Source organism: Chelonoidis abingdonii, chromosome 8 (genome assembly GCF_003597395.2).
Source record: "Chelonoidis abingdonii isolate Lonesome George chromosome 8, CheloAbing_2.0, whole genome shotgun sequence".
Lineage (NCBI taxonomy): Eukaryota > Metazoa > Chordata > Testudines > Testudinidae > Chelonoidis > Chelonoidis abingdonii.
Window position 1 is genome coordinate 43892519 of NC_133776.1, and position 15859 is coordinate 43908377.

Here is a 15859-nt window from a genome sequence, read left to right on the forward strand (position 1 = left end):
AAACTTCTTTATTTACAGATAGAGTATAGTCAAATATGAATAAGTGACATTTTTGGGAATGTATTGAATTCTATTCATTTTTTATCCTCAAATCTTCAAATTAAAATGCTTGCAAATATACCCCCAAATCATGTATATGTCCATGTACCATATTACTGATATAGAGCTCACAAAACTATGACAGGCAAGTCAAATCACAGGCCTTCCTGCAAATGTAGAGGCTAGATGGTTTTAAATAGGTGAAGGCACTATTCTCTAGAGGAAGTTTATAAAACTTGTAAACCTAGAAATTGGATTTCTCTGGTTGCCTATAGTTAAATGAGTTAGTGTAATTCTTTGCGAGAATTTTTATTCTGAAAGCAGTGTAATTGTGGGCAGAAAAAAGAGTATATAACAATATCACGTTATGATTCAATAGATCTGCTCCCTACATTGTGTTCTGCCTTAGATGTTTATTTCATAATAAAATATTTTTTTCTACTCTACATTTAGTAACATTTATTCCCCATAGCTCCCTTGGTTCTGGAACTTGATTTCTACTCTTGCTCTCACATCTTCAACAAAACAGTTTGGACCAAATTCTACCTTCATTTACACCTGTCCAATCTTAATTGAAGATAAAGGGGTTATATAGGTGTAACTGGTGGACAATTTGGCTTTTATTGTATTTATTACCAATAATGATAAGCAAACCATAAAAAATTCAGCTTGACTTTTAGATCCCAGTTTGTGTTGGCAGGGCTAGTGATTTGGGGGGAAAAATCTTTTAAACTGGTAAACTGAGCAGGCTCTGTCTGGAAGTGATTGAGACAGATATGGAAAGCCTTGATTCCACTTTGTACAGAAGCAGTTTTCAGAGTGGAAACATACTTTATGGGAACACTTTAAATGCCACATGTAATTTCTAAAAGGAGTGTCATCCTGCCCCTCTCTTGCCTCTAAAAAACATCCTGGAATACCTGTAACCCCCCGTTTGAAAATAGCATCATTTTTGTTAAATAATAGTTGATAGTCATGTTTTTGCTGAAGATGGTACTGCATTGCACTCACATTTGGCAAAACATTGAGACATTTAATTTTATTGTCTTAAAGTAATTTTTCATCAATAACAGGTATGCTATTATCTCTTAAGTTATCAATTCTCTGTTCATAGGTACTCAATTTTTCAGCCTTTTATCTGTGCTGATTAAGATGTTTTGAGATATGGTGGAAAAGGAGTAATTTCACATCTAAATATTGGACATATTGCTTGCATAAATTAAAAAGTGAAAATACTGTATTTGGAAGTGAGAGCGATCTGGTCACTTCCATTATACTGATGTTTTGCTATTTTCTCTTCAAGAGTAGACTGGTTTAAATACTACTTACTGCAGGAATGAGTCTCTTCATGAGCAGCTGTATTATTTCTAATACAGCAGCATGCAACAGTTATAGTAAGTTTTATAATCACATACTCCATTTACATATTTATGGGAATTTTCTTGGCTAAAATCTTAAATAGATCTGGTACCCTATGACATTCAGTTCGTCAAATTGTTGGCCTCATACCTGACACAACTGGCTCATGTAAAAAGGAAAACTTTTGCAAATTAATACTTCTAGTTTACAACTAAAGGCACTTGAATGGTTGAAATCTTAAAACTGAAAAGCTTTTAGTGACCTGTGATGGAAAGATCAAACTAAAATGTTTGGCGTGCATAATGAGTGAATGTACAAAATTTCAGTATTCTAGCTTAGTGACCTATGGGAGGAACTTTTATTTAAGTGATATGTAACAAATGTTTGTATTATATTAGATGAGAAGCTTTGCTGTAAATTAGATGCTAGTTGTTTTTTATACTGATCCGTGATGACTGGTGGTTATTCTCATTGGCAGGTAGAGATAGAAAATAACTGAAGTTCAGGGTGACATCCTTTTTTTGTAATGACATTGTAACCTCTGCTTTGTCAGCTTCAAATGTCTTTTGTCTCCTGCAGAAGTAACCCATCAGCATTTTTCAGTGTGGGATTTTCTGTTCACTTGTAGCTAGTGTAGAGTTCTAGAAGTGCAGTTTGTGAAATCATTTCAGGGGAAACTATTGTGTGAATGAAGATAAACAAGTTTAGGAACTAAAACTCTGGTTTTGAAGCATTTATACTGGTAAAAGTTTTTTTACTTTTGCACTAGAAAATCTTTCGACTTCCTATTTAATTTAGACAAAGGTATGAATATATTTAATGCAAGTGCTAACTTTCCCTTGGAAAAGTCTGCTGACTTAGGGCAGAGGGCATACCTCATCTTTGAGAGAACTGTCTCTGTTAATGTGATCTTCAGTCTGACAGAGTCTGACCCTAAATGCTTTGTTTAATCCTTGGTACTAGTAATAAAATGCTGTTGCTAGCAGCCATCTATGCATTCATTTGAAAATAAGTCTCAGTACTCAGCAACAATAAGCCTGGACAAATCCTATTGTTAGTGATTTGATTTTTCTTGCCAGCATAAATTGGAATAACCTCTATATTTTTATCTGGCTAGCATGTGACTTTGAACTGTGCTATTTGTACAGTACCGTGGTCCTGCGTATAATTTTTAATATCTGTCTGAAACGCTGGACAATGATTTCAGTTTGATTTCTTGGATTCTTTATTCCATGTTCTAGAAAATTAGAAACTCAAATAGTGTACAATTTAGAGGTGGTTTTGTATTATAGTTTTAACTGAATTACACTGCATAGTATACTGACGCCTTTATAATGCTTTCTAGGTCTTCATATATGCTATCACTGTTGACCCACTATTTCCACCTTTGATATTCTTTTATGTTCTGTTTCCAGGTAAAGTAGGAGCTGCAGAAGAAAGACCTGTATAGCTTGCAATAATGCCATTCCCCTTTGGCAAGTCCCACAAGTCTCCTGCAGACATAGTGAAGAATCTGAAGGAGAGTATGGCAGTTCTAGAAAAGCAAGATATCTCTGACAAAAAGGCAGAAAAGGTATATTTATGACTCTTTCTATGGGATTTAATCTTTTACTAGTGAAATATTAAACTTTAATTTTGGGAGGGAAAACAGAATTTACAGAATTTATAAATTAACATATGTGAACTAAATAGAAATATTTTGATTTCCCTTCATACACTAAAGATGAAGAAAAGTTTTATATTTTGTTAAACTGGTGCTTTGATCTTTGTTGACCGTGGGTCCTTCTGCCTTTGGCCACTGATAAGTTTAGAATTAACTTCTCAGTTGGTTGCTTACAGAGAATGAATTAATTCTCTATGGATCTAATTTTAATGGAAAAAAGATATACAGCTGTTGACTATCAATAGCAACCCTTGTACATAAGAGGAAAATTCCATATTAGTGACTTAACGCCCGCGGACATTGAGCAATGACCATTACCCTGAAGTCACTCGAGGAATACGCATATGGTTCCAGAATGCAAATAATAATAATGGCCTGGATATTAAAGAAAACTTCAGTTGACATAGTGAATGTTTAGTCTAGAAGTACACCAGTATCTCTACATGAGCATCTTTGTTAGGCAACCTTCTGTGTTAAGAAACTGTTCCAAAGTAGCCCCCTACATATGAAATACAATTCTACAATTTTATAATAAGATTACCTTCATTAAGCAACCAGTTGTTGTCAGTTCTTTGAGCTTATCACATAAGACAAGTTTCATTGCATCTTCTTTATTAAATGACTCTTGTGGAAGATCCTCTCTAAGACCCATGTCTCCTACAAGAAATCAGCCAACAAGTAATGGCTATGTTGTGCATCAGTCTGCAATAGTATGTTATTTGTTTCAAATAAAGTTTATGATTTAGAACTGTCAGGACTGATCAAGTTATGTGATAATTCTGACCCATGTAGCGACCTGATCTTTATCATTACTCTTGTCCTCTTTCCCTGTTTCTCTTATTACTTATTACATCTTGTTTCAGATTATATTGTGAACATTTTGGTGCAGGAGCCATATGCTTGTACAACACCAAACACAATAGGTTTCTAATCCTTATTTTTGGAGCCTTTAGGGTGGTACTTCAGTGCCAATAAGTTAATAATAAACAATGGTAAAAAGTATCTCCAGGTCTCTTGGCAAGATGAATAGCATGGGAGGCACATACAGTTCAATAGAGGATGGAATGAAGTGTTCATTAAAATTTTCATCATAGTGTAAGAGAAGGATTAGTGTGTTTTCCTAATTAATGTTCAGCCTGCATTGTTTGAGAATTTTCTTTTTTCCAAAACAACTGCCGAAGGACAAGGCTATCTGGGAAAATATGGACAAGCCATCAGCCACCTAAATAACTGCTTAAGGAAGTACTCTCAAGGAAGGCACAAGAACCATTTAGCCTTCCCTATATAATGCTGGTGCAAGAAGTTCATTTGCAAAGACCTTAACTTGAAAGAGGCAGTAAGTGAGTGGGTAATCTGCAAAGGGAATCGGCATTTAAAAACAGTAAAATTCACAAATCCCAAAGCCATAACTAAAGATGAAATTTAAAATGTTTTGCAAGCCTGTTTGCAAACGAAGGTGTAAATCGGCATGCAGTTTTTACTGCTCTGTACATCAAAATACACATGTTGTTATCTTGGCTAACACAGGATATTGTGATGCATTCTTGATAGGAAGTACGAAGTAAATCTGGAAATTTTTAAAGAGGATGTAGTGGTTGGATATTCTTTGTTGATTAAGAGATCTCAGCATATATTTGCTCAGAGCATCCATACTTTCAAATTCCAGATCTTTTAATTTAAAAAAAAAAATGTTCTGTGTACGAATAATATTCCAGGTAGTGGAAGTCCCTCAAGCACATAGTAGAGATAAATGCTGACTGATCTTTCATTAGAATGATTCATAGAGAGTCTTTAATGTACATCCATTATATGAGTTTAATTTCTCAATGGTAACCTAAAGAAAAGAATGTGATTACAATTTATCTCAGTCACTAGTACTATGAGTTTATTTAAACTTCCTCTAACCAGAGTATAAACATTTTCAGGTAGAAACAACAAATTGTTTGAAGGTAAAACTCTAAACTTGGGGTCTCTTCAATGGGACTGATGTGTAAAAATATTTGTTTAAAGTTGTGTATATGCTGCCTTAAATACTCACAGAATCAAAGCCTTGATGCATACACACTATATCTCTGAATATAGAATGTGTAGTACACTGAATTTGAAAAAAATAATGATTCAAAAATAAGCCATACGCATTACCTACGGATACAAATCAAAAGGGCATTCAGCACTCAGATTATTTTAAATTTTGCATGTTTTTCAGGATATAAAATACTGACTTTCAAATCCACACTATACTAAATAGATAATTGCCCTGCCTCTGCAAAATTCCTTCTCTGTGGTACCAAGACACGCTTTTCTCCTGCAACAAATTGCTGTAGTTCTTGAGGTCACTCACTCACATCTAAATATTCAAAGTGAGGATATGAAAGGGCTCAAAGCCACAAGCACACTCCTTTATTTATTCTTTCATTACTATGCCTTTTCCTTGGTGGTAGTTTTAGCTTAATTTTTTTAATGATTTAGTCTAACTGTTTTAAAAAAATATATTTTATTGGCAGTTTGCTTAGTGTAACTGTGTAGTTTAACTGAGTATCATCATAGTTTAACTTACGGATCTGATCACAACTGAAATTACCTCAAAGACCTTCCAATCTAATCTGAAATGAAGTAAGACAAGGCCGGTAACAAACATTAGAAGGAAACTGCGGAGGGCACGCTTTAAAATTACATAGGTAACTCATATAAACATGTAGGTATTTTGTTGCACAGCCCAAACATCACAGTTTGGTTGATTTCTTGTAGATGTCATATGTATTCAAGCATTATGCCTCCTGTCCAGTGGAAAAAAGTTGATGAATGCACATTTACTGTCTGAAATGTCTGGCACAAGAGCATTCACCAAGGAACTTCTCAGAATAGGCTAGATTTATCCTATGGGCCCACCTGGGACAAACATAGAGGCTAATGATCTTGAAAGCCCACTCTCTCGCCTCTGAATTGGAGACTAATCATGCTTGATTTGAAAACAAGACATTTGAAAATCTAAGGAGTCAGGTCCCTGTGGATTTGTGTTAAATTATACTTCCCAAATAATTGTATCCCCAAATAGGAAACAGTTGTAGAGCTGTTTCCTCTGTCGTCCTGGAGAAGCGAGGGCAGTGTACTATGGCCAGGGTGCATCGTAAGAGATGTAGTCTGGCTAGGGAATCATGCTTATTGAGGAGAACTGGGGACGTGAAGCACTACAGCAGCATTTCCAAATGGAAATATTTGGGTTTTTAATGACAAATTGAATTTTTTTTTTGCAGAAAACAGTTTTTGTTAAAAAAATAATAATAATAATTTGATTGAAAACCCAGTTTTCCATAGTAGACCAGTTTTGATGGAAAACTTTTGACCCAGCCTTACATATGGACAATATGCTTCTTTTTTGTGTTGGCCTAAGTCAGCCTGTATTGAAAAAAGTGTTTGTGCACATCTACATCTTATTTAGTCATCTTCATTTGTAAGGCCTAGACTGTAGTTTTCATCCTCTCTGCAACATAATCTTCCAATTACCCTTTTAAAAGATCAACATCCCGACCTCAAGATGAGTGGAAGCTGGTTATCTCAACATGTATCATGGAAGATTGGCCTATCAAGAGGGGAAAAAAGGCTTATTTTTTCCTCCTTAGTTATTTCTGAAAGGTGGTTCACCATATCATAGCTCATAATTCTATGCTACCAAAGGGGTAGCAAAATAACATATCTCTTCCAGAATTCCCAGCTAGTACTATTTTTACCCTCTTTCTCTGTCTTTATGTCATCTTCTGCTCCACTTTTTACTCTTCTTGCTCCTTTTAGGGACCTGCATAAATAACCTGCGAAATAGCCATAATGAACACAAGTTGAGCAGTATGTCCATTGTATTAGTGTTGATTATTTGTGATGTAAAGGATATCCTTATCTCTCCAGTATTGTTTGTTTTTAAATACTTACTTTTTCTGCACTTGTTTACCTTTCTTAAAATTAAGTACGTGGAATTCCATATTTTGCCTACCCTTGGCTATGTGTAATTTAAAATATGTAATCTAAAGATTTACACAATGCAGTACAATAGAACTGGTTTATTGTGAAGATGAAGGATAGCCCTGCCTTTTTAATGGATTGCAGTATGAAAATTTCAGTTTTGGTTAAAATGAACCTATGCTTATAGGGAAATTCTGTGGAAGAAAAATTTTTGCAGTACAAAAGAATTCCACTGTTAATACACTCATTCTCTTCAACTCTTAAGGCTGAGACTCCAAACACACAAGTTTGAACATTTCTGCTATAGCACTGCATTAGCACAGTTTTTTGTATTTAATATGTAGCTTATAATATTTCCCATGGAGCAGTAGCAGAAAATCATATTACTGTTACTATGACATCATATAATCCTGTTACTATTCTGATACACCATTTAATAAATTGTTGCTCTTGGAATGTAGAATTGTAAAGAGAAAATTTGAATAGAAGTTTTTTCAACTTTAAAATATAACCCTGACATTCCATTAGGAGGGTGATTTATCTTTATTACACATTTTGCCTTTCTTTCACTCTCAGAAGATGGAAAGAGACAGATTATAAGATGCTGGACAGTGTATGCACACATTCACACAAAGCATGTGCTACATGATCAACATGGAAGAAATTTTGTGAGATACAAACACATGAGATGTTGGAGATTATGGCACATCTTTTTCAATTATACAAGAGTAGTCTCCCTAGTACCTGAACAAAATCTGTTTCATTACAGCTCAGAGTTCAATGATTTTTTTTTAAGGGTAACAGTTTATTTCTGAATGTTTTATAGATTTGCAGTACATACTAGAAGACTGAAAATTAGCTAATTAGACGCTAAATCTTTTGAAAAGGAAGCTGACATTACCTCTCAACACTTTTTTTGGTTTTCATCTACTCTGATTACATATGCTTGTGCCATTCTACTGAAATGCAATCCACTCACTTCTTTCAGTCAGAGGCAGCAGAGGAGGAGAGAAGGGCAGGGAGGAAGAGTCTCTTCAGAAGATAGAAAATTGTTAACTCATGACTATAAACTTTAGACTAATCCTTGTACATCACAATGTGCTAAATAGTTCCCTCTTGTCCATGTATGTTCAGAACAGTTACTGTTTGGGTGAGGAGAAAACTTTTTCCGTATATTTGGTTCCATGTTCAACAGTTCCTTTAATATAAATCAGACTTAACTCTGAACTAGAACATTAATTTGTATTTTATTTATATCTCTTCCCCCTCTTTGGTTTGCCTCAGCATTTATTTTTATACTGCCAATTTATTTGGGTTGTGGCACACGTGATTGCTGTTGTGAAGGTAAATATTTATTCACTTAACAAACTTGTTAGACTTGCTCTTCCCTACTTCTTACTTTGTATCAATCTACTCTGTGGCTCCAGTCTTGGCTCTCCTGCTTGCCTTGACTCACCATTTGGGAACTGTTTGTCTAGATTGTTGACCAAGAGGTAATATATTTTATTGGACCAACTTCTATTGGTGAGAGAGACAAGCTTTCGATCTTACATGGAGCTCTTCTGATTGAGTTTGAAAGCTTGTTTCCCCCACCAACCGAAGTTGGTCCAGTAAAAGATAGTATCCCATCCACCTTGTGTTTCCAATATCCTAGGACCAACATTGTTACTACACTGCATATGTAGTCCATATCACCGAAGAGGGAGGGGGAATGTAACTTCCTATCGAAGACCTTAAAATAAAAACCTTCCCTTCTTCAGCTAATGACTCCTTAAAATGGCCTGTACTGTATATATGTACAATGTAGGGTCTGTTGTATTGGATCCTAATTTTCAAAGTGAAATATGATGTCATATTGAAAAGTCATAAATAAAGCTTTTATTGTAGTTTCATTCAGTGAGCTAACTTCTTACTTTACACTGAATCACTGTGTAATGCAGATGTATAAAGTCTGTTCACAGCTGAAAGAAAATTAAAGATTAACTACTTAATTGGTTCTCTGCCTTGTATGTTTCATGGAGCTGTTGGTACGAGGGAGAAGTTCGTTATACAAATTGTTTGAAGTAATAAGTTAGAGAGTATGCACCTACACTAAGGGAATCACGTTCTTTAATGTTGCCTTTACAAATGGGTCTCTACTGAAAAATTGGTGTATTTTTTACTTTAAAATATAGATTAATAATGCTGATCCAGATTGGTGGTTGTAATGGGATATTGTGCAGAAATGCATACATTTTAGTAGTATTTTCAAAACACACATTTATAATACTATAATATTAAGAACCTAAAATAAAATATTAAGTAACCTCAGTATTTTCTGCCTGTTGGATGCTGCTGTGTAGAATGCCTTCTTTTGAGATAACAAATATACCTCTACCCCGATACAACGCGACCCAATATAACACACATTTTGATGTAATGCGGTAAAGCAGCACTCCAGGGCGCCGGGACTGTGCACTCCGGTGGATCAAAGCAAGTTCGATATAACGCGGTTTCACCTATAACATGATTAGATTTTTTGGCTCCCGAGGACAGTGTTATATTGGGGTAGAGGTAGTAAATGCAGATTCAGAGTTACTGCTCGTTAGCATTTGTAATGATTTTATAGCATAAAAGTGCAAAGACAATGTTATTTTTCCTTAGTTTAGATATTTAACATGTGAATTTTCACCCTGAATCTTTTCCTACCATTTCTATTAGTTAAGATGGTGCTGTTAAGCTCTTTCTTTATGAAAGATTTTGCAGCTCAAGAACTTTAGCTGTATGAACCCTCTAAACAAAATACTTGGGATTTGCATTGCTTAACTGTGGGGGAAACTTTAAGGGTTGTGTGTGTCTATGTAAAATAGGCTCATGTGTCTCCAGTGCTATTTTGGGAGTGAACCATAGGGATGTTTGTGGATATTGAAAGACATGCAACCTATTCTGGTATAATAAGTGATTTCATAACCTGTATTTTAATTGTTGTGCTAGTTTATTGAAGTGAACATGTTATTTGTTTAAGTTTCTTTTCCTTTATTTATATTTTAGTTTCAGATATTTATTCCCAAACATGGTCAATTTTTCCCAACTTTTTTTGTCGAACAATACTCTGTGCTCACTCTTTGCCAGCATGTAGTTAGAAAAGCGTACCTGGCTTATGCTGAGAAAAATGACAGATTTTCTGATGACTGAATATTAATCTTACTTTCCACTTGACCTTCTTCAATTTTCAGATCAGTTTCTCTGTATCTTTGAACTTACACTGGTGACTCTTTACCCAAAGCAATGAGCCATGAATGTTGAACATTTGAACATAGCCTTTTCTGTTACATAAGAAGATCTTGCTAGTACTTTTGTTGGTGGCAATTCCTTTTCTTTTTACTAATAACTTTGTTAATTTTATTTTCACTTAGCACTCTCGTGTAGTTATTTAGCTTACACTATAAACCTGTCAGTGTCTATTAAGAGAAATTCCACAATACTATAATAGAGCTCTTCCTTGATCCCTGTAGTTGAATCAGCCTTACTCTAGTATTAGCTTTAAATATAATGAAACTGATCTTTAATGACCACACAAACTAGCAGCAAAAATAAGTCAGAGAGTAGCATGAATATAGTTAAGGTTAAGACGATCTTACTGCTTTCTAGTAAAGGTAAAGCAAAATTGTGCTTGGTGTGTGTGGGGAATATAGTCGCTTTAGACTGAAAGTTGCCCAAGTCATTTTAATTTTTTTTTCAGATAGTGTTTTGCCTAGGGTTCACTCTGACCATAATCCATCTAAAATGGCACTGATCATCATGGTCAGTTCCTCTAGCATATGACATGTAGGAGAACAGAACTGGTTTCTAGAATGAGCTTGATTTCTGGCCCTGTTGCTTATGAGAGTTAGAGCGAGAGGAACTTATGAAGAAGTAAGAGTCTCTTAGTAGTCAAGGTTGAGACTTGCTTTCCGTTATAAGATCAGTTTTGCTTCTTCCTCTAAAATCCTCAGAAAATACTTCAGATTTTGTATCTGTAGTATGTGGCCAGAGACTAATTTTTTGTCCACAGTTGTGATTCAGACAAATAATTGTTGAGATATGAAATGAGATATGGAACATGCCAGTTATTTATTTATTTTGCTAATCATGTTTTGAAAATTCTAAGGCTTGGGTGTGGTGTTTTTTTGGCAATACCTTATCTCAAAAACAGCTTCTCCTAAGGACTTTGAATGAGACTTATTCAAAAGTTCTCTGCAAGCTCTGAGAGCATGGAAAACTATCTTAAGTCATGGAAAGGCCTATTTGGGAAGTTATTCACTTTTATATTAACATCAGAGTGGCTTGTCAAGAATTCCATTGGCTTTTTGAAAGGTATTAAATGTTTGGTGGAAACACAAGCTTTTTTCTTTTACTGTGTAATAGCTTAAATCTCTAGTCCTCTTCCTTGCAAGAGAGCCTTCAGGTATACCTGATTGCTAGGGAGGTCCTCTCACGTTTTTTCCCATAGGAGGAGGAAAAAAGTGAGAGCCCCAGTCATTCTTATCCCAAGCAGTCTTGCCCAAAATGGCACCTGCTAGCCCCGGTCACCCAGAACTGTTGGTATCTCTTTTTCCTTTTCACCCTTATCCCTAAATCATCCTTAAGGAGGACAGGCACTGTTTGAATTTTCATTGTTGGTTACTCCTTTCTGATATGTGGACTTGACTTCAGTGGCTGTGCCAGCAGTGGTCTCAGGAGAGACTGTCAATACCCCCCTCTTGCTAGATAGCACAGCTTCTCTCTCTCCTTCCTGCCACCGTACATTCACCCCTCAAAAAAAAAAAAAAAAATGAAATCCCCACTGAACGGGATTTTTCCTGAAGACATTTCTGAATGTTTAAAAGACTATAAGAAATGTACTTACCCCATTCCACAATTTAGAGTTGAGTGAGAGATGCAACAGCTCTCTCCTATCTTCATGTCATTGGGCCTGATGTACTCAGCCTTATTTTCTAACAGCATTCTTGTCTCAGGAGGGGGCTTGAAATTTTTTTCCACTTTCTTCCCCCTAAAATTACATCCCCTTCAATGTAAAAGAATAAACCCGTCGTGTATTGTTTGTGTGCTATAATTATTTGGAATATTCATTTGTGACCTGTAGAGTTAATGTCCAGTCTGTATTTCTTGTTGCCGTACTAAGGTCACATTGCAAATACTGGGAAATTTTTATCAGTAGGGAGACAGCTGGGATTTGGAACAAGAATCAAAGGGAATCTGAGGCAGTATAAAAGTGCTAACTGAAGAGCTAAAACCAATATGGAGATGTTACAGTTCACAGTAGTCCCTGCTTTTTGGCTATTTCAAAACTAGACTGTCTTATTCTTTAGTTGTACATTGGCTTTGCTGACTTTTAGGCTTCTCTGCAGCTTTATAGGCCACAAAAAGGAACCTTCTTAACAAACTGCTTATTAGATTGATTTTTTCCAGAACACTATTTATCTCCCATTTTATTAATGTATTATTTTATTATTTCATGTACTACCAATCATACAAGTATAATTAAACCTGGAGTGTACATGAACTTCATTGACTCAGATCAGGTAATCATTATGCCTTGGTATGCTTATGAAGCATTGTGCTTGTTGAAGACCCTATGGGCAAACCATGTGTACAAATAATTAGATTGTAACTGATTTTGTACAGTGTTCATTTTTCAGTAATTTGTCAGCAAGCTAATGCTAGTTCAATATGCTTAAAACAGTAATTGTTCCACAAAATATCCCTCCTACTTGTAAGTAGGGCAGTGAGCTTTTATAAAGTCATGTTGTTGTGTTTGTATTTAACTATGTGGCTTGAGGGATTGCTCAGTGGCTTGAGCATTGGCCTGCTAAACCCAGGGTTGTGAGTTCAATCCTTGAGGGGGCCACTTAGGGATCTGGGGCAAAATCAGTACTTGGTCCTGCTAGTGAAGGCAGGACTCGATGACCTTTCAGGGAAGGCAGGGAGCTGGACTCAATGTCCTTTGGGGTCCCTTCCAGTTCTATGAGATAGGTACACCTCTACCTCAATATAATGCTGTCCTCAGGAGCCAAAAAATCTACCGTGTTATAGGTGAAACCGCATTATATCGAATTTGCTTTGATCCACCAGAATGCGCACCACCCACCACCCCCGGAGCGCTGCTTTACTGCATTATATCCGAATTCGTGGTATAACAGGTAGCGTGTTATTGAGGCAGAGATATATATTATTATATTATATTATACTCTTGAGGAAAAAACAAGCAAGGTACACTGATAAATTGGAGTAATTTCCTGTGACAGTTCTTCTGAGGAGCAGACTATTCTTCAGACTTGTTTCATAATAGGCTGTTTTGCCTCAGGATTTAGATTTTTCTAATTAAAATGTAGCCTAAATCATCAGGTTTAATATCTTTAAAAATAATTTAATTCTGAAACCCTTTGTTCTGTTTGTTTCAGAGGGAAAAAACCCACAAAACCTTCTCCACCTTGTTTTTTAAATGTCAAACTGCTTGGTCTTAGAATGTCATGTAAAGTCTTGTAGGCTACTCCTTTAGCGGCTCCAATAAAAACAACTTGTGTAAAGAGACTCTTGTTACTCTGGAGAGCAAGCATACCCTGAAAAGATAATGATGAATGAAAACAGATCCTCTCTGCAACTACCATCTTCTCGTGCCTGGGAAGCAGGAGTGTCCATTGTGTCTTTGAGTGAAGTGAAAAACATTATTAATTTCAATATTTTTGTGGCATCTGTACCATGAGTCAAAGTCTGTCTCATCTAAGCATGCGCCAGCCTCAGGGATCCCAGAACATTCCAGCTAATTATTTTCTGTTCACTGTCAGCAAAGGAGCTACCTGCAGGAGATATCTAATGATTCTAATTGACACAGTTTTATTGGTTGTAGCTTCTGTGTCACTGGCTGACCAGGTCATGCTAAAGTATATTCAGGTCAATTCACTTGTGTAGCTCAAAGTAATGGTTAGATGTTGAGAGTGTTTTGGGCAGGGGTTTTCAAACTGGGAGTCGGGAGAGGGATTGAACTCGGAGGCTTGCTTTGTGAAATGGGTTGCCAGTACAAAAAGTTTGGGTGTTTAAACTTAATGAAAACTAATGGAACATTCTTTGCATTGTTTTCACTTACCTGTTCTTGTCATAATGTAGTAGCAAGCATTTACATTGTAAATACTCCTGTAACTAAATAACTCATCAGACATGAAAGAAGCCTTGGGAATCAGGAGTGGCGCCAGGATTTTTGGCGCCCTAGGGCGGGGGTCCTTCTGCACTCCCGGTCTTCGGGTCACTTTGGCGGCGGGTCCCAGAGCGAGTGAAGGACCCGCCGCAGAATTGCCGATGACAACCCAGAGCGTGGAAGGACCCCCGCCACTGAATTGCCGCCAAAGGTGGCAAAATGCCACCCTCTCAAATCCTGGTCGCCTAAATGGAAGCGCTGGCCCTGTTGGGAATGCTAATGAGGGGCTTTATCAGAAAAGGTGCAAAATTCCAAAGAAAATGGGCATTGTGGTGGGGACCTGAGGTCAAAAACTCAAAGTGCATTCCATACTCATCAAAGGAAAGAGACACTGTCAGTTTACTTTCTGTGTGAAGATACTGTAAATATGGATTCAAAGAAAGACCCTTTATATCTGGACTGTTTGGATTCTAACAGGGCAGAATATGTGAACGAGAAGATGAAGATGCCTAGAATTATTCTGGGTGAGAGAGACTTTTGCAAACTGGCAGTTTTACATCTCTGCCATCATATGGAGTTACAAACTGTGATTTATCTGTTGTTATATTTTACCTGCTTTAACCTCTCATTAAGTCTCTTTTCTTTGCTAATAAATCTTAAGTTAGTTTATTATACATTTGGTTGCCAGCATTGTCTTTGGTGTAAGATCTGGGATAAGGGATTTTTTTGTTTTAATAACCTTTTATCACAAAGTTCAGTTTGTCTGGGTGGCAAAAAGGACTGGAGGACTGTCTGTGACTCCGTGGTAAGACTGGTATAGTGATCCAGGGGTTCACATTGGTTACTGGCTTGGTATAATTTAATTACAGAACATTCCATCAGTTTGTAGTGTCTACTCTTTTTTTTTTTTCTGACAGTCAGCCCTGAGATAGGCACTCATAGTAAGGAGCCACTCCAGACAGCGTGACAGCTTCTGTTCAGGGATCGTCTAATATCCTTTATCCAGACTTTAGTCTGTCCCAGTGTTCAGTTTCTGTTTTGATAATTTGTCACAAACACCAGTAGTGCATACAGTTATGACCCTGAGCAAGCAAACTTGAGTTGCTGTGTCTAGGGCCTGTGATAGACTAGGCTAAATGTTTGTGTCTGCAGCAGGCAGATAGACTTACATAGGAGCCCCACCATAAATGGCACAGAATACTCAAAATACTTCAGCTGCATCTACATTTTCTCAGCTATCTGTGTCCTCCAAGCCACAGTTTTGATGGCTTGGTAAAGAGTCTCAATCATCCAATCAATAAGGTTTGACTGCTGCAACACCTTATCCCTCCCCTCCGCCCCCCGTCCTTTTGGATGTCACCTTTCTTATTTTTAGGCTGCATGGAAGAACATAACACTGGACAAATAGGTTTGGGAAGCCATAACATCTGGTTATGCTATCCATTTCAAAGCTGTCCCTTCTACCCATTCTCCCTCCCCATCCCTTTTCAGGGATCCCTTTCATGATCAATTGGTGGCACAAGTGGTGACCTCACTTCTCCTTTTAGGATAAATGGAACCAGTTCCTGTACAGCACAGGGGAAGAGGATTCTATACACTCAAAAAGAATAGAGGGTGCAGGCCAATTTTAGACCTCCGGTGTCTAAATAGATATTTATAGAGTGCAATCATATCTCCCCATAGCCTTCTTT

The 15859-nt window shown here is 36.7% G+C and overlaps 1 protein-coding gene across 3 annotated transcripts in view; it reads left to right on the plus strand.

Annotated features, from left to right (window-relative positions):
* Positions 1-15859, plus strand: part of CAB39 (calcium binding protein 39) — a 63271-nt gene that overhangs the window by 27173 nt on the left and 20239 nt on the right. For all 3 annotated transcript variants that reach the window (XM_032771247.2, XM_032771240.2, XM_032771256.2), the window contains one exon: positions 2814-2971. In XM_032771247.2, coding sequence (XP_032627138.1) covers positions 2858-2971 — 114 coding nt within the window. In that variant the 5' untranslated portion in view covers positions 2814-2857. The remainder of the gene's footprint in view (positions 1-2813; positions 2972-15859) is intronic.